An 18,944-nucleotide genomic window follows, 5' to 3' on the forward strand; every position below is an offset into this window, starting at 1 on the left:
CTGCTCCATTGCGTGGGAAGAAGAAACAGATACCAGATAGGGCCCTAGTTAGGTATCTATACCAGCCGGGGAAACACGAGGGTGATAGCCGTAAGCGAGCCACCGATCCTATATGGTCAGTCAAAACTTACAACATAGATAAAGTGGACATGAAAGCCGACGAGCCTAACTTGTACTACTTGAGGGATGGGCCAGGTAGAGGGTTTGTTAGAGCGGAATTATTGATCGTACCGTACGGCACAATGTTACCCCCGGTCAACACGGCATAGCCACACGTGGATAGACCCGTTAAACCGACAAACTTCAGTCATGTCCCTGGTAGTTGAGTAGTGCGGCAGTGAGGTATAACATTGGGCGTTCGTATCCCGCTAGCCTCTGAACTTTTTATAAGATCGGAAAAGCAGTAGGGGTAATGGTAGCTGGATCAAGGGCCCGACCAAAGCCTTATTTCACAAATAAGACTTTGCAGAGGCTTTTGTTGGACTTGATCCAAAACCCCCATTCCCTATACTACTCATGTGGCTATTAACCTTCTAGCGCCTCACAGGCAGCTTGGGTTATCCGGGGTATTAATAATCAGATTATGTAGCGCATTATTAATTCACACTTATTCTCATTATAAATTCTTTTTGAAAAGGTTGCGTTTTTACAAAGACTGCAAGATCTTTATTGTCAACAATTACATTGAATTATTATGGGCCGCTGGCCTTAAGATACTGAATAAACATCTGTCAGTTTGTTTGCCTTATGTTCTAGAAGCTACAAGTCAAAGCCCAGGCCTTGATGATGGATAGCATCTAGCTTTTCTAAATTACTTTCCCTTGCTCTACCATACACGATGAAGCAGCAATCAAATAATTGCCTCTCTATTGTACGTGTATCTGAACCACAAGAAATAAAACAAAAAGCCTCCACGAATAGGGGTTGTAGGACCAACAAACTTCACTTAAACTTAATGTTGACTTTATTCTCTTCTTTTCCTTTAGCAGATTAACTGCAAAACAATAAAATAAACTATCTTAAAAAGTGACTGACAAAAGAGTAAAATAGTATAATTATTTATGACAAATAGATTGACAATACACTTGCTACTTGAGCTTAATACTTATAACATAAAACCCTATTTCAGTGTAATATCAAAAGTTACTTCCAAGAAATGCAAACAGAGAAACAGTTTAATATACGTACCTAAAAATATCCTAGCAAATTATTATACATAAAATAATAAATTACAAAATAAATAGAAATAGCTCACCATTACTGTATTCCCATAAAGATAACTTTAACTGAACAAACTTCCACTTCAGCTTGACAAACTTCCATGAGGACCCTGCCATGTGCACCCTGCCATGTGCACCCTGCCATGTGCTCTGTCATAAGTGATATGAGAAATAACCAGGGTTCCCAGAACTAAGACCAAGGGCTAAAATACAATCCACCCTGAATTACCTCCCGTAATAATGGAATACTTAAAATTAATGAAATAATAGGAAATTATCTCCCTTTAACTAGTAACTTTTAAGGTACAGATGCACAAACCTATTCAAGCTTAAAATGAAATAGAAAAATATTAATATCTTCAGATCAAGAATGAATAAATATTCTTATATGAACTTACACTTAGAAAAATAATGTAAAAGATTTACTGGAAACATTAACTTGCTAATGAACTTGAACACCTAATAAAGATACAACTAAATGAAAATAGAATAATAATCCCATTTTGGCCATTACAGGGGTCCATCTACCGAATTAGTTAAAACCTTTCATAGGATTTTTTATTTTAGTACAAAATAACGTGCCTTGTTGAACACCCTGATCCTGATTGTAATCAGGCTTGAATTTGCCTGTCTGAAGTAAATGAGGTAAACCTTCCAAACCAAAATCATGTACATCCTTTAAAATGCTATGCAAGATCAAAGAAAATTGGTACTGCATGTTGTTTAGTTACTGTAGCATTTGTAACAAGGGGTCACCTGGCATACTGTTATCTGAAAGTGATTCACTACTTGGTAGTGTCAGTATGACCAATGCAGGGTCACCTATTATAACAATGTGTGTTCCTATGAATAATCTCAGACATGTTTATATGATTCTGATTTTGATATTGCAATATTTGGACACTGACATGGAATACGTGTGACTTTACTCACATAGTTAGAACACTATCTCTTCATGTGAGTGAGTTAGTGAGTGAGTGAGTGAGTGAGTGGGTGGGTGGGTGGGTGGGTGGGTGGGTGAGTGAGTGAGTGAGTGAGTGAGTGAGTGAGTGAGTGAGTGAGTGAGTGAGTGAGTGAGTGAGTGAGTCTAATGTAAACATGGAATGAAACATGAATCGTTGGTGGTAACAATGTTTCGTTAGTGTTAGTCTTCGGTTTAGAAAATGTAAACCCCCCTTTAATCACTAGGCTAACCAAACAAACCCCCACCCCCGCCTCTCAGATGAAGTGGCCCCACAATTAAATTTTGACAAGAGGGTAGTATCTTCCATAGGAATATGTCTTTTGAAAATAACGTTTATCAAATAAGTAGATCTCGGAAGAGAACGTTACTAAACAAACAAAAATCCCATCAGTAAAATTAATCGATACAATATCTTTAAGAAAAGCAGGTTGGTTGGTTGGTTTTATAGTTTTAGGACGACGTGGGCCAATAAGAGGCCTATTTGCGCCCAACTCATTGACTTGATTTAATAAACAATCATAGGTCATTTCATTACAATTTCAAAAGGAATCGTTAAGTTAAGATAAAAGAAACGACAACACTATTTATATTAAGAAAAGCAGTACGTAGCAACGAGTTGTAAGGAAAATATCCTACCTGCTCGGATGATATACTGCCTGTGTACGCGAAGACCTTTTTTTAGACAACTTGGTCATTACTGACTTTAAGTGGTCTGTTCGAATTATTTTCCAAAATATACTCATGCCAATAATGGTTGTCACCCCCTCCCCACCCAACCCCCGCACCCCTCACACCTCACCCCACACCCCTCTCCAATTAAAAATTGAAGGGGGTGACAACCGTATATTTTGCCGTTTAAAAGAAGTGAAATCTGTTTCTGTGGATAGTCAGGCCGGGAAGTCGATATTATGATTATGCTTGCTACACTGCAAAAAGGTTTTTGGTCCGAAGCATACTGTGTTGTGAAAATTCGACTTGCAAATCGGTTTTTTTTCGCTTTTAAACTTTGGAATATCTGCTCTTCACAACAGCAGTCGAATTCAGAATGTACTTGATTTTCCCCTTAACTGATCACTTAATTATATTGTGTATATACAAGCTGCTGTCGCCAGGCAGTACTACCATGTCTTTTTGCAAACCTGACAGGTCTTGGATTGATATGGTTAAGGACGAATCAAACGTCTATATCGGGACATGTGATATGGGCGGGTCAGACTCGAACACCGTATCCCTTCCCCACCCCGAGACGAGCCTGTTCGGGCCTGACCGAACTACATTGTATTGAAGAGACTGAGTCACACTGAAGTTATGTGAGTATAGAACGTCAGGGCACAGCAGGGTAATGTCTTGACGAACCCCGGAACCCAGAACCACGGACTCCTTGGGAACCCAAATCCAAGTTACTCTCGGAGGCAGATGGACCCCAAACCCAAGTTACACTTTGAGGTAGATGGATCCAAAATCCAAGTTACACTCTTTAGGTAGATGGACCCCAAACCCAAGTTACACTCTGAGGTAGATGGACCCAAACCCCAAGTTACTATCAAACGCAGATGAACCCCAAACGCAACTACCACCCTCTTGCTCCATTGTTAGCTCTGCAACAATTGAAGAGTACCTTGGAACTGCCTAGTTTCCTATACACGCTACACACAGACACACGCAACTGAGAATCCATTCCACTGTTTGACATATACACTCCACACAGACGCAGTATTCCGACTCTGAGCCCACCAGGCCAGGTTTTATCCACTGGGCGATAGCCAGGGCAACAACATCATAACATCTTACCGTTATGGCGAGGAGATGCAACCACCGCACTCAACCTGTCTGGGCAGACGCTCTATCCACTAGACCACGTAATACAATGGAATAATAGTTAAATGCACTTGTTTACTTTAAACCTAAGTTCTACTCTTTATGTGAACGAAACTATACGAGTCTATATTTTAGTCCGACAATGTGAGAACGTGTGCTGTGCCACCAAGGTCAATGTCCTAAGAGCGGATAGGGAACGGGGATAGGCATTGGATGTCAGCACAGGAACATCTACGCCCGTGAGTCAGTTACAGCGGCCGTGTTGCTGCATCCATTTACCATCTGTATATTGGTTTTTGGCTGCAGGGTGTTTATTTTTGCATGTTTGACCAACTTAATTCGGGAGTATATAAAATTATATAAAATTTATTATACTCATTCGTACTTTGAGACTTTGAATGTCGTTGTCACAAGTAACGTAAACGATCAAGACTCGTCCTCGGTAACAATGGTGAGAGTGGGTGGAAGGAAAAACACTCCAATTAACTGCAAATTCAAAATATATATACTCTCCCAAAAAAGAAACGCATAATGAAAATAACAATTTCATGTAGCAATGAATTAAAACGTTATTCATTTTACAAAAGGTTTTGCTCTGTTTATGAGTCCTATGGTGTTTATGTTTTGAAACATCACAACAAAACGCACCATCCGTAAAATACCCGTATTTAACAGCATGATTTTCAATTTCGGCGTGTAGTGTCACAGAATACACAACTCACATGCAATGCACGTGGAAGTTGGGGATCAGATAGTCTCAATGATGGGTATAAAAGGTTGATCGCTGTCTGTCGATTATTCACTGTATTTGGAATATTGTTGACGAACGCAAAATGCCACGTCTAAGTGAAGCCAACCGTCATATCACCATTGGTTTGTTTGAAGCTGGCCAGTCTCAACGTGCAGTTGCCCGACGCATGAATGTTCACCAAAGCACCATTTCACGGCTCCGGGAGAGATATCGCCGGTAGAATGCGGTAGCAGATGCCCCTCGTAGTGGGCGACCTCGAGCGACCACTACGGCGCAGGATCGCTACATCCGGGTACATCACCTGCGTCATTGAACAGCTACGGCAACCAGTACCGCTCGACAAATACCCGGATTGAGGAGGCTTTCAGCACAGACCGTCAGGAACAGGTTGAGAGAGGCTGGTTTATGTGCCAGAAGACCTTATTTTGGCCCTGTGCTTCGACAACAACATCGTCAACATCGAGTTCAATGGTGCACCAACGTTCCGGCCTGGAACCTACCGAATTGGCGTAGAATCTGTTTCAGTGATGAATCACGATTTCTATTTGAACGACGCGATGGAAGAATGCGGGTGTACAGACGTCGACGTGAACGTTTCGCCGACGCTTGCGTTCCCCAGGTGGACAGATTCGGCCGGGACAGTGTTATGATGTGTGTGTGTGTGTGTGTGTGTGTACGCCCACACCTCCTTCCAATCATTGATCGCCAGAGGGAGTTGTTTCAACAGGACAATGCCAGGCCCCACACAGCACGTCACACTAGAGACTTCCTCCAGAACCACAACATCAATGTGCTCCCCTGGCCCTCAAGATCACCGGACTTAAACCCGATCGAACATCTGTGGGATGCCCTGGACAGACGGGTGCGACGCCGTAACCCTCAGCCCCAGACACTTCAGCAACTCGCACAAGTACTACAGGCAGAGTGGGCTGCGATTGGACAACACAAATTCTGAGACTTATTCGTTCGATGCCGAAGCGATGCCGAGCAGTTCTGGATGCCCACGGTGGTCACACGAGGTATTGACTTCAGCGCCACCACACGTCTCCATGTGACACTCAAACTAACTTTCTTCGAGTTGGTGCCAAAGACGGATAAGTCTGCATTCCCAGTGTGCAATTTCGCTATATTGTTTCAAAGAAAACATAAAAATACAGTTGAAATTCCTATATGTGTGTCTTTTTTCGGAGAGTATATATGCATTGATGCATTTGCAAACCTTTAAGCAACAACACTCCGGTGTCCTGCTACAATGAAATGATTCATGATTGAATACAACCATGGGTAACGGGACGTGGCTGTGACCCTCTGCCAACAGCCTACATGGTGTACTGTCATATGAACATGAATATAAAGGAGGGCTTGAGCCATTGCCCGTTCCTGGTGTTGCCAGCCTGGCCCCAAAATTTGCCGCCTGTGGTAAGCCGTTAGGGGCACATCCTTTACAGAACGCCGTGCTTTCAGGCCGACTGTATCCTTGTGTCATGTAAGTTCGATCACTTAAGAACTGTCGCTGAAGTTTCAAAGTTTTATTCATATAATCTTATTTTCAAATCTCTTACCTCTAAACTTGTTTATTTATGTCAAACATTTCCAAAATCCAGGTATTTTTACTGCTTTTCACAATCGCGGCATGGCCGCCCTCTCACTGTCAACACAAGTGACCCAGAAAGCTACGTCACATAAGTTCGATCATATGATTGGCTGGCTTGTCACGTAAACAGGATGACTTGTAAGGACGATCTCTTGTGTCAAATTCAGAGCTAGAGCAGTCCCAAGTAATTTTATGGTATTTATGTCCATGACACGTTCATTTTATGTGTCAATACTTCTAAAAACGATGAAAAGTCACAAATATTCAGCTTATATACAAGTATTATGCAGGGAATTATTCTTTAGGCACATCGTGACGGGCATCAAACCTCAGAATGTCGACAAACACCACGAACTGGCTTGCAGAAACGTAAATGTGTTCTGTGCTGACATGTAGGGTGGGTACATTTTGCCCAGGTTTTATTTATCAATGAGGCAATAGCTCGAACTTCATCAGGTACAAATTCACGGGAATTCTCAAAAAGCATTAAGTTTTCTATAAGAAATGGCCCTTACTAGTACTTGTTTCCCAAGTTTTAAATTTTGACAAGGATATCACGTGTCTGAACATGTCACAATTAGACCAGCAACGTAAACAAACAGAAGACAGGGGTGCTGTCAATTTACAACGTGTGAAAATTATACTGTTTACATTTTATTTGAGCTGATAAAGTTACATTATTGATCTAGGGTTAAAAAGTAGTTGTTTGCTGAAAATAAGCTATAACGTACATTTGGTAACTTGACACGAAACATTTTCCGGTCCAAACGAATGAAAATGGTGTAACCAGAAGATCAAAGCTGCAGATATCGTAAGTTATCCTTACATATTGCGACAATTACCATTCAAAATGGGCGATCGAAGTTAGTAGAGGAAAATGTAGGAAATCATGACAACAATACCAGTTACCTCCCAATTTCAATAGAAATCGATGAAGCGTGAGCGAGTGTACAATGGAGTGAGGTACTTGAATGTGCAGTGGACCGAAGAAGACTCCCTAAAGATGTGGTAACAAAGGGGACAAAGGAAGGTATTGAATTGAGCGGTGTGAATGGAGCGACGATGGTGTTCGTTGGGTTGGATAGGAAAAGTCCGTCTGCTTTAAGACTGTCGTCTGCTAGCGAACCACTTCCGGTTTACACGTCCGAGGAAGGTTGCTGAAACAGTCTCGTTGCGTCGTTGCCGTGTGTGTGTGTGTGTGTGTGTGTGTGTGTCCCCGTCCGTGTGTGTGTGTGTGTTTGTGTGTGTGTGTGTGTGTGTGTGTGTGTGTGTGTGTGTGTGTGTGTGTGTGTGTGTGTGTGTGTGTGTGTGTGTGTGTGTGTGTGTGTGTGTGTGTGTTATTAAATGTAATCGGTATATTTAATACATTTGAATGAAATTGCGGTCATGTAGGAATGTATGTGCGTGTAGATTTTATGCATGTATCGGAACATGAATGTATGACACCTTTCAATAGATCCATTACGGTTCTAACCACGGCATGAAACATTACTATGAGTGTGGCTAGCAGTTCGTATTTATAAACACATCGTAAGTAACAGATTTCTGATGAATGAACTCGCCCGCACACATGTCTAGGGTCAACATAACTCTGGGTATTTTCAGACCATCCAACTGTAAACAGTTACACGTTGATAACAGGAGGGTGTAGCGTTTGTTCGGAATGCACTCATCCTTGTAAAGGTAAACCCATGTAAAAATACGCGTTTAAACTCACAATTTAAATGATGGCATTACTTTTTAGATGTATTGCTATTGCTATCATTTTAGGTGTTACCTGTCTCTTCTTTGTCTTCAGCATCGACTTCTTGGGTGCTGGTGGTTTCATTCTCTGTTGTGACTTTATCAACGTGGTCTTCCCAAATATATCTCTAGGGTCAAGTCTAATCTCTGATGCTTTCTTCATGTTGTTCACGTCCAACCCGTTTGCTGGCGAGAGTTAAACTGTTTGTCAGGCTACACTACCATAGAGTTTATACTATCTTACACGTGCAGGAGGGAATCTTAGAAGACACTCTTTTCTTCACAGCACACTTGTGACTATGCGTTAAAAAGCGATGGTATGTGTATTTTAATTTGGTCTTTCAATACACACAGGTAAATAATCCTTGATGGTCTTCACCGTTGGCTTCCACGGGCAGCCACCCAGAACATGCGTCACACAGGTAAGACATCTTGAACTGAACTGTAAGCAGTCTCAAAGGACATTGGCGCACGCGCAACAGATCACAAAAGCCTTAGGAGATAGGAAATAAATACCGGTCATTAGTATATCAGTCTAACAGTCAGAAGAGAATGCCGAGTCAACGCCGCACGTCTAGTTTGGTTCATATTTTGAAAACACCTCATACACTGAGGCGCTTGAACGATGAGAAACGCCGAATTTTCCAATACGTGAGAGGAGTTGTGAAACTGGGACCCCCTGGACGGACATCGTTAAAGGCAGTGGATAAAACATGGACTATTGATAACCATTCAACCTTAAAACAGCATAGGAAAGGTGAACTGAATATTCAACAGTGCGAAATGTGTTTCAAAACATGGACTTGCCGTTTAAACAATCGCGCCTTGAAGCAGCAGCCTGTGTCTAGAGTGACTGAACTGTTGACTTTAATGTTCCAGAGTGAATCCTATTGTCCATTCGTATATCACAGCTTTGTATAGAACCGATTGACTTGAATCAATAAATGATATGAATGGAATTGCTTGTTTTGTCGGGTTTTCTTTTGTTGCATACTTAGAATATAATCCTTATATACCTCGATGATAATATATGTGTAGTCCCTAGACAGACATCGATACACACTTCACAGATCTACGAACCTCCCATCCATAGCAATACATCTAAAAAGTAATGCCATCATTTAAATTGTGAGTTTAAACGCGTATTTTTACATGGGTTTACCTTTACAAGGATGAGTGCATTCCGAACAAACGCTACACCCTCCTGTTATCAACGTGTAACTGTTTACAGTTGGATGGTCTGAAAATACCCAGAGTTATGTTGACCCTAGACATGTGTGCGGGCGAGTTCATTCATCAGAAATCTGTTACTTACGATGTGTTTATAAATACGAACTGCTAGCCACACTCATAGTAATGTTTCATGCCGTGGTTAGAACCGTAATGGATCTATTGAAAGGTGTCATACATTCATGTTCCGATACATGCATAAAATCTACACGCACATACATTCCTACATGACCGCAATTTCATTCAAATGTATTAAATATACCGATTACATTTAATAACACACACACACACACACACACACACACACACACACACACACACGGACGGGGACACACACACACACACACACACACCCCGCAACGACGCAACGAGACTGTTTCAGCAACCTTCCTCGGACGTGTAAACCGGAAGTGGTTCGCTAGCAGACGACAGTCTTAAAGCAGACGGACTTTTCCTATCCAACCCAACGAACACCATCGTCGCTCAATTCACACCGCTCAATTCAATACCTTCCTTTGTCCCCTTTGTTACCACATCTTTAGGGAGTCTTCTTCGGTCCACTGCACATTCAAGTACCTCACTCCATTGTACACTCGCTCACGCTTCATCGATTTCTATTGAAATTGGGAGGTAACTGGTATTGTTGTCATGATTTCCTACATTTTCCTCTACTGAAGTTACATGACGATCGAACTTGTGTGACTTGACGATACTTAGAGACGCATTTAGGATGGTGTTGAAGTTCGCCTTCCTGTTATATTGTACGGAATTATCTACTGATAGGTCTTAATCTGTTTTCTCTTGAGTAGTCACTCAATGTAGTGAGAGGACGTTTGAACGAGCCCGTCCCAAAATTACACTTTTGATTTGCCCAACATACAGTGGTGACATTACACCCGGAATTCGCCATTTTGTCTGTCCACCGCCATTTAGTCTGTCATGGAGGTGTTATCAAGTGTATGATAAACTCAGTTGCACATGTACAAGTGCAGTCAAAATAGTTTTAAAAACTTTGTGATAATCTAGTTGTAATACTGTCCTCCGACGACTTATCATTGATGTATAGTGTTCTCTCGTCACCCTTCTCCATTACGTGCTGTTGATGTGTACTTTGGAACTGTATTGTGATTAGTTGTTGCACTCAGATAGAACCCGTAGTATTGTAATTTACACCTTAACGAGTGCACGATTCGGATGATTAGTTCCCGCATTTTAACGACATTACATATACATATTATGTCTTGTATATTTATGACTTATAACCTTATCCAAAGTCAAACCTAATTAATTTCAGTGTTATGATATGAAGGAAAAACCCACTACATTACTGGTCTATTTATAAAACATCAGGCATGCATTAGACACGCTAATAAAGAAATACCCGACACGGTGAGTCAGAGTTTGTCCTAACAATGATGTTTATGTACGCTAGGGTAGACTTGTGTTTAGAGCGTTCGCTCATCCTGGTTTGGGGTTGATTATATGGGTACAATGATGAAGCTCAACTCTGGTGTCCTTCGACGTGATATTGCTTAAAGCGGCGAACTCTTCTCTCAATCACTAACTGGTCCACTTGAATTTACCTCTCCAGGTTGCTTCAAGTTATATGTTCAACATAGAACATGTATATGCCACGCATACTTAATATCATTCTGTTTATGTTATCGACTCAGCTGTGTCAGCTATAAGTATTACATCAACAACATGTAATCTGAAATTTATAGCCATCATCAAAGGGGCGGTTATGTGCGGTGACGCTTTGTTGATGACCAGCGAATAAAGAATAGGACTGAGGCCACTGCCTTGTTGAACACCGACAATAAGTTTCCAAGAAGTTCACTTGATACGGCAGCTTAATGTGACGTCGCTCATGCTCAGATCATGTTCATATGTCGTTATATGTGATATAGTCTAAAGAACATTCTTTTGTAGCATTCTTTTTTAGTAATTAAACAACTGAGCACAGAATGCTTTTCTCTAAGGACATTTGATACTAGTCTTATGTCATGTTAGAAAAAATATCGTACCTTTCCTACAGTAAACTGCGCATGTCACCGTCATGCGTATTTAGTTGTCCGTGAACATGAGTTAGACGGCTGTCATGGTTGTTCAACGAAGTCCACATTTCGAATTTCGACTCCTGAAGCAACATCCCAGATTATGTAAGCGCTACTCTTTTATAACTGGTCGTGTCATGTATCTTTATTTATCTTTGTGACATTCAAACTAATAGATTAGTGTTCAGATTTGAATCTTGTTATATATGTAATTATGTGTAACCAATGACGGATCCACCGGACAGGTTTCCTTAATGATAAGTGAATTTATTATAGTGTCGGCTGTACGAGTAGAAGTCACGTTCTTAAAGAAGTATGTTCCTCTTCAGCTGAAACGTTTCATGTTTGTTTACAACGTAGTATTCAACGGTGATCTCATCATATAATGGACGCCATTTGCAATCCACATGACATCAAACAACAATGAGTAAAGTATTCCTGTATAGAAAAATCGCAATACAAATTTTACAATACAATACAAGCAACTATTAAGTACATTGATGTTCTGAAAGATACATATTGTGTTCCTATAGAACACTGTTCTCTCGTATGTATTCCAGTGAACTGTAAATGAACTGCTATATTTGGAAAAATGAAACAGAAAGTAGGAAATCAGTTGTATAATCTAGGTCAATACATGAACAATAACGGGCGAGGCGTTACATGCAGCTGACAGAAGGCTGTGGTTATCTCACTGAAATGTTTGCGTGACTTAACAACATGTGACTGTTTACATGTATAAACCTGTGTAGATGTATTCCTGACGAAGCTGCTACTTTGTCTTTATTTAGGTATGAAGGAGCCAGAAAGAAAGGTGCATTCAACCTTAACCGGTAAACTAGGTAATCAGCAGATGGTTGATCTACAGCTGCGTGAACTGGAATACAACCGAAGAGTAATTGTACCCGGAAAGACACTTGATGTGTTGATTGTATCAAAAGAGACACTTGATGTACAGCAACGTGGACTACGAAACTGTCTAGAAAAACAACACGATGTGTTGATTGTATCAGAAGAGTCACTTGATGTACAGCAACGTGGAATACGAAACTGTTTAGAAAAACAACACGATGTGTTGATTGTATCAGAAGAGAAACTGAATATGTTAATGGCACATGTTATGAAATTAGGTATACCTTTCAGGGTGTATGATGTTACTTTGTCAATTTTTATACCTTTCAGGTGGTATGATGGTACTTTGCCAACTTGTTATATACCTTTCAGATGGTATGATGGTACTATATCAATTTTACGTTCATTTTGTAAAGATGAAAAGAAAATTACTACAGCTGAATATCCAATGTTGATAATACAGGCTGAAACACGTTCACTGCCTGTTGATAAACATATGGAATGTATGCAGTCATATATTCAAGTGTGGCCTGCAAAGAAAAAATGTCAAATATTTTTTCCTTGGTTTTGTTTCGATCCTTGGCTGTCCACAAAGGGCACTGAGAGGTTCTTTTACACCAACCCACTGACAGGGGAAGGGTATCTGCCTCTTGATATGAAAACACTGAGTACATTTCTGTCTAAAATGAAGCAAGTGTGTTTAGTGTTTGACGAAAATGATAAATATAATGATAAAAACACTGATAAAAATATTACTAGAATTCGTGAATATCTTGAAAGTGTTTTAGGTATCACTGTGGTAGACATCTATCATTCATTTGATGATTGTAAAACAGAAATTGAAAATATTGATAAGTGTATTTCGACATCAGAATATTTTATATTTATACCGACAAGAGGTGAGACGTCATGCATTTTAAAATATGCATTAAACTTAATTGTGTCGGAATTGTTTCATTCTTCAGGTCAGAACAATATCCTAACTTTAACAGATTCAACACAAAATACTTGCAGTATACCGCCGCTCTTGTGGCCATTTCCAATATTCATTTGCAATTTTGACCACAATTGGTGTAGGTGTATTTGGCCAGTTGTTAATGAAACTGATCCAGTGATAAATACAAACTGTAAAATGATTTCGCGTGCTCATGGCACAGATGTTAAAATGTCAAATTGTACAAACAGAGTTACTTGTAAATTTAAGACATTAAAAGCAGTTCGCATAATTTCAGACGATATTGAAGAAGGTGAATTGATTAAAAAATCCATTTTATTACAATCTCCCACTACCAAGGTCACAGTCAATGACGACGATGTACCTTGCGGGGCGTTACTATTTTATGAATATGCGGCGAAGTTATATAAAGATCAATTGTTTGTTATCGTCCCATCTGTCGAGAGGTCATGCGAGTCAGAATATGCCTTACGAGTTATTTTTAGCAGGCTTAACCAAGAACTCGACACCTTACGAATACAATGCGTAGAAACCATTACCGCTATTGACTGTTGTACTCAGTCGTACAGTAGATCATTTCATTTCAGATAATGTCTATAAAACATATTGATGTGAGGTTGTCCCTTGGACGTGTTTTTGTGTATAAGACATAAAAAAAATATCCTTATAAATTAGGTGTATTTTTTTCAATAAAAATAAAAATAAAATATGTTGTGGCAGTGTGTGGTCCTGTGCATAAAGCTCAGGTCACGAATCAGTTCCAAGTTAAGCAACGTTGAACGCGGGCAGTCCTTGGATGGGTGAGCGTGTTTGGCAACTTGACTCCTGAGACTTTCTAGGATTTCAGACCTGCCCACAACGAAGCACATGTGATACATGTGGTCTCACCTTAGGCAAGTGAGTTTGTTCAAAATTGCCTCTGTTCACCCAGCAGAAAATGGGTACCCGGTGGGATAAGTCATGTGGCTATTAACCTTCTAGCGCCTCACAGGCAGCTTGGGTTATCCGGGGTAATAATAATCAGATTATGTAGCGCATTATTAATTCACACTTATTATTATTATAAATTCCTTTTGAAAAGGTTCCGTTTTTACAAGGAATGAAACATTTTTTATGTCAGCAGATATATTGTATTATTATGGGCCTGTGGCCTTAAGATAATGAATAAACTTCTGTCTGTTTGTTTGCCTTATGTTCTAGAAGCTACAAGGCAAAGTCCTATGCCTTGATGATGGATAGCATCTAGCTTTTCTAAATTACTTTTCCTTGCTCAACAATACACGATGAAGCCGAAATCACTTTTAACTGACAAATGACCCGCATAAATGCAAGATGGTTGTGTGATCACCTCTCTACTTTGAATTATGTCTCCCACCGAAGGGTCGGAAGACATATTGTTTTTGGTTGAATTTCGGCGTCGGCGTTCCATTGTTTCGGGGAACATAACTCTAAAACTACTTGTACAATCTTCACCAAATTTGGTATACTGTCTCTCCATATCATGTAGATGTGCCTTTTTGGGACGGTTTGATGATTTTTCAATTTTATTTTTTTCTGTTTTCATGACAAAAATTTGGACTTTGTCTCTTGGAGGGGTAAAGTTCGTTTCCGGAGCATAATTCTGAAACTAATTGACCCATCTTGAGTTCATGCATTTAGCTTTAAGTTAAATGGTTATCATTAATACTGCCCGAACACTTGGCTTCCTTTACACTTTGGTTAGTGGTGCCATTACATATCAATTCTGTTGAGGCAGGTTTGTAACTGCCTCTCTATGGTACGTATATCTGAACCTCAAGAAACAAAACAAAAAGCCTCCACGAATACTCTGATCCTGATTGTTATGTTCAGACAGGTTTAAACCCATTCGGACTTGAACTTGCCTGTCTGAGGTAAATGAGGTAAACGACCAAAATCATGTAAATCCTTTAAAATGCTATGCAAAATCAAAAGAAATTGGTACTGCATGTTGTTTAGTTACTGTAGCATTTGTAACAAGGGGTCACCTGGCATACTGTTATCTGAAAGTGATTCACTACTTGGTAGTGTCAGTATGACCAATGCAGGGTCACCTATTATAACCAATGTGTGTTCCTATGAATAATCTCAGACATGTTTATATGATTCTGATTTTGATATTGCAATATTTGTACACTGACATGGAATACGTGTGACTTTACTCACATAGTTAGAACACTATCTCTTCATTTGAGTGAATGTGAGTGAGTGAGTGAGTGAGTGAGTATGAGTGAGTGAGTGAGTCTAATGTAAACATGAAATGAAACATGAATCGTTGGTGGTAACAATGTTTCGTTAGTGTTAGTCTTCGGTTTAGAAAATGTAAACCCCTCAGATGACTGACTGACTGAGTTTGGGTTTTACGCCGCTTTTAGCAATATTCCAGCAACATCACGACGGGGGACACCAGAAATGGGCTTCACACATTGTACCCATGTGGGGATTCGAACCCGGGTCTTCGGCGTGACGAGCCAACGCTTTAATCACCAGGCTTACACCCCCACACCCCCACCCCCGCCTCTCAGATGAAGTGGCCCCATAATTAAATATTGACAAGAGGGTAGTATCTTCCATAGGAATATGTCTTTTGAAAATAACGTTTATCAAATAAGTAGATCTTGGAAGAAAACGTTACTAAACAAACAAAGATCCCATCAGTAAAATTAATCGATACAATATCTTAAAGAAAAGCAGGTTGGTTGGTTGGTTTTATAGTTTTAGGACGACGTGGGCCAATGAGAGGCCTATTTACGCCCAACTCACTGACTTGATTTCATAAACAATTTCATTCATTCAATCTCAAAAGGATTCGTTTAGGTACGATACAAGAAACGACAACACTATTTATATTAAGAAAAGCAGTACGTAGCAACGAGTTACCTCCCTTGGAAAGCTCCTACGATTATTGAGAATGATGGTGAGACATTCCCGCTCTCTGATTTTATTGACTAAGAATCTTTCAACACTGACTAATATATATTTTAGAAGAAGAATTTACAGTATTGGAAGTTTACACTGAAACGTATCGAAGCCAGGTCCTGATCCTGTTGTAAGGAAAATATCCTACCTGCTCGGATGTTATACTGCCTGTGTACGCGAAGACCTTTTTTAGACAACTTGGTCATTACTGACTTTAAGTGGTCTTTTCAAATTATTTTTCAAAATATACTCATGCCAATAATGGTTGTCACCAATTAAAAAATTGAAGGGGGTGACAACCATTATTGGCATGAGTATATTTTGCCGTTTAAAAGAAGTGAAATCTTTTTCTGTGGATAGTCAGGCCTTGGAAGTCGATATTATGATTATGCTTGCTACACTGCAAAAGAAGTTTTTGGCCCGAAACATTAATACTGTGTTGTGAAAATTTGACTTGCAAATCGTTTTTTTTCCGCTTTTAAACTTTGGAATATGTGCTCTTCACAACAGTAGTCGAGTTCAGAATGTACTTTAATTTCCCCTTAACCGATCCTTATGGTGTATTTACAAGCTCCTGTCGCCACGCAATACTACCATGTCTTATTGCAAACCTGACAGGTCTTGGTTTGATATGGTTAAGGACAAATCTAACGTCTATATCGGGACATGTGATATGGGCGGATCAGACTCGAACATCGTATCGATAACACCACAAAAGTTGGGTGTGGGTTTCAAAGTCATCGGATCGTGTCGAACCACAGTCGTTTTCCTTCCCCATCCCGAGACGAGTCTGTTCGAGCCTGACCGAACTACATTGTATTGAAGAGACTGAGGCACAATTAAGTTATGTGAGTATAGAACGTCAGGGCACAGCAGGGTAATGTCTTGACGAACCCCGCAACCCAGAACCACGGTCTCCTTGGGAACCCAAATCCAAGTTACTCTAGGAGATAGATGGGCCCAAAAACCAAGTTACACTCTGAGGTAGATGGACCTCAAACCCAAGTTACTCTAGGAGATAGATGGGCCCCCAAACACGAGTTACACTCTGAGGTAGATGGACCCCAAATCCAAGTTACTATCAAACGCAGATGAACCCCAAACGCAACTACCACCCTCTTGCTCCATTGTTAGCTCTGCAACAATTGAAGAGTACCTTGGAACTGCCTTGTTTCCTATACACGCTACACACAGACACACGCAACTGAGAATCCATTCCACTGTTTGACATATACACTCCACACAGACGCAGTATTCCGACTCTGAGCCCACCAGGCCAGGTTTTATCCACTGGGCGATAGCCAGGGCAACAACATCTCATAACATCTTACCGTTATGGCGAGGAGATTCAACCACCGCACTCAACCTGTCTGGGCAGACGCTGTATCCACTAGACCACGTAACACAATGGAATAATAGTTAATACTTGTTTACTTTAAACCTGAGTTCTACTCTTTATGTGAACGAGTCTATACTTTAGTCCGACAATGTGAGAACGTGTGCTGTGCCACCAAGGTCAATGTCCTAAGAGCGGATAGGGAACGGGGATAGGCATTGGATGTCAGCACAGGAACATCTACGCCCGTGAGTCAGTTACAGTTACCATCTGTATATTCAATTGGTTTTTGGCTGCAGGGTGTTTATTTTTGCATGTTTGACCAACGTAATTCGGGAGTATATAAAATTATACTCATTCGTACTTTGAGACTTTGAATGTCGTTGTCACAAGTAACGTAAACGATCAAGACTTGTCCTCGGTAACAATGGTGAGAGTGGGTGGAAGGGAAAACACTCCAATTAACTGCAAATTGAAAATATATATTGGCTGTGACCCTCTGTCAACAGCCTACATGGTGTATGTCATATGAACATGAATATAAAGGAGGTTTTGGTTTGGCGACACTAAACATGCAATCTATTATTTTGTCTTTAGTGCATCAGTGCAGGTACAAATTGTATAGATTTGTGACAGGCATGTTATACAGGCTTTACTGTAGTCACTGTTATTTTTGCATAAATTGTCAATACATTTGCAGCAGAGCAGGGTAGGTGTCACAGCTTGTGTGTTTCGAGAGTGGAAAGTAATCATTGGCCTGCAAACTGGAGACGCTCTGCAGTTGCAGTTGGCATATCAGTAAGTGCACCATTGATGGAACAAGACAAAGCCAGCATGGACATGCATGTCTGGCAGACAAGGTACTGAAAGCCTTCTTCGATCATGTTGTTGACAATGGTATTGAACTGTATTTGTGCAGCAGGAGATTGTCACTCAATACAAACTTGTGTCCTCATCAACCTTTGCTTGTGGTAAGTGTTCCCGAAGTGTATTGGGTGGTCTGACTGGGTGACATTGTTGGCAGTATGTCATCGCTTTATTGTTTGGTAATCCTCATACTGTCAGTCACTGGATTGTATGATCCAGATTTGTTACAGCCCGCCCTCATATTGCTGGTTCGATGTCAAACATCGACAAAACAACATTGTCAAATAGATGAGAAATAGGTTATGGATAAGCCCAATTAATGGCACCGTGTGACAGCTGCCATTGCATGTTGCAGCAACTATATCAACAACACCACGCTTCTCTGATTCAATGCATCTAAACTTAACATCCCGTTCCAGGGTGTAGGCAACGTCAGTGTATTTTATCTGAGTTCTATCTGGAATGCTACCTCCTCAGAACCTCATGATATATTCTTATGATTAAAGTTGGATCACATCGAAATATACACCAGGAAAATCAAATTTGTCGATACCGACTACGATGGTGAAATTATATAGAAAATAAGTACCATTGTTTTCCTAGAATATGAAGTTCATTCA

At 40.3% G+C, this 18,944-nt stretch overlaps 2 protein-coding genes across 2 annotated transcripts in view; both read left to right on the plus strand.

Annotated features, from left to right (window-relative positions):
- Positions 1 to 14,369, plus strand: part of LOC124292250 — a 38,813-nt gene extending 24,444 nt beyond the window's left edge. Inside the window, exon 4 of the mRNA XM_046729316.1 lies at positions 13,816 to 14,369. The gene's annotated coding sequence lies outside the window, so the exon portion shown is untranslated. The remainder of the gene's footprint in view (positions 1 to 13,815) is intronic.
- Positions 11,369 to 14,369, plus strand: LOC124292251. Its single transcript, XM_046729318.1, has 2 exons — positions 11,369 to 11,482; positions 12,169 to 14,369. Exons 1-2 carry the CDS (start codon positions 11,422 to 11,424, stop codon positions 13,773 to 13,775), a joined length of 1,668 nt encoding a protein of 555 aa, XP_046585274.1. The 5' UTR covers positions 11,369 to 11,421; the 3' UTR covers positions 13,776 to 14,369.
- Positions 14,370 to 18,944: the final 4,575 nt, after the last annotated feature.

The sequence above is a fragment of the Haliotis rubra genome, unplaced genomic scaffold (genome assembly GCF_003918875.1).
Source record: "Haliotis rubra isolate DU_JTF1 unplaced genomic scaffold, ASM391887v1 Scf51, whole genome shotgun sequence".
Taxonomy (NCBI): Eukaryota; Metazoa; Mollusca; class Gastropoda; order Lepetellida; family Haliotidae; genus Haliotis; species Haliotis rubra.

Excerpts from the sequence above, each read along its gene's own strand:
- LOC124292251 (XM_046729318.1), top strand. The coding sequence starts at position 11,422 with ATGGTTGTTCAACGAAGTCCACATTTCGAATTTCGACTCCTGAAGCAA. Across the intron at positions 11,483-12,168 it reads GAAGCAACATCCCAGATTAT|GTATGAAGGAGCCAGAAAGA; the intron begins GTAAGCGCTACT and ends GTCTTTATTTAG.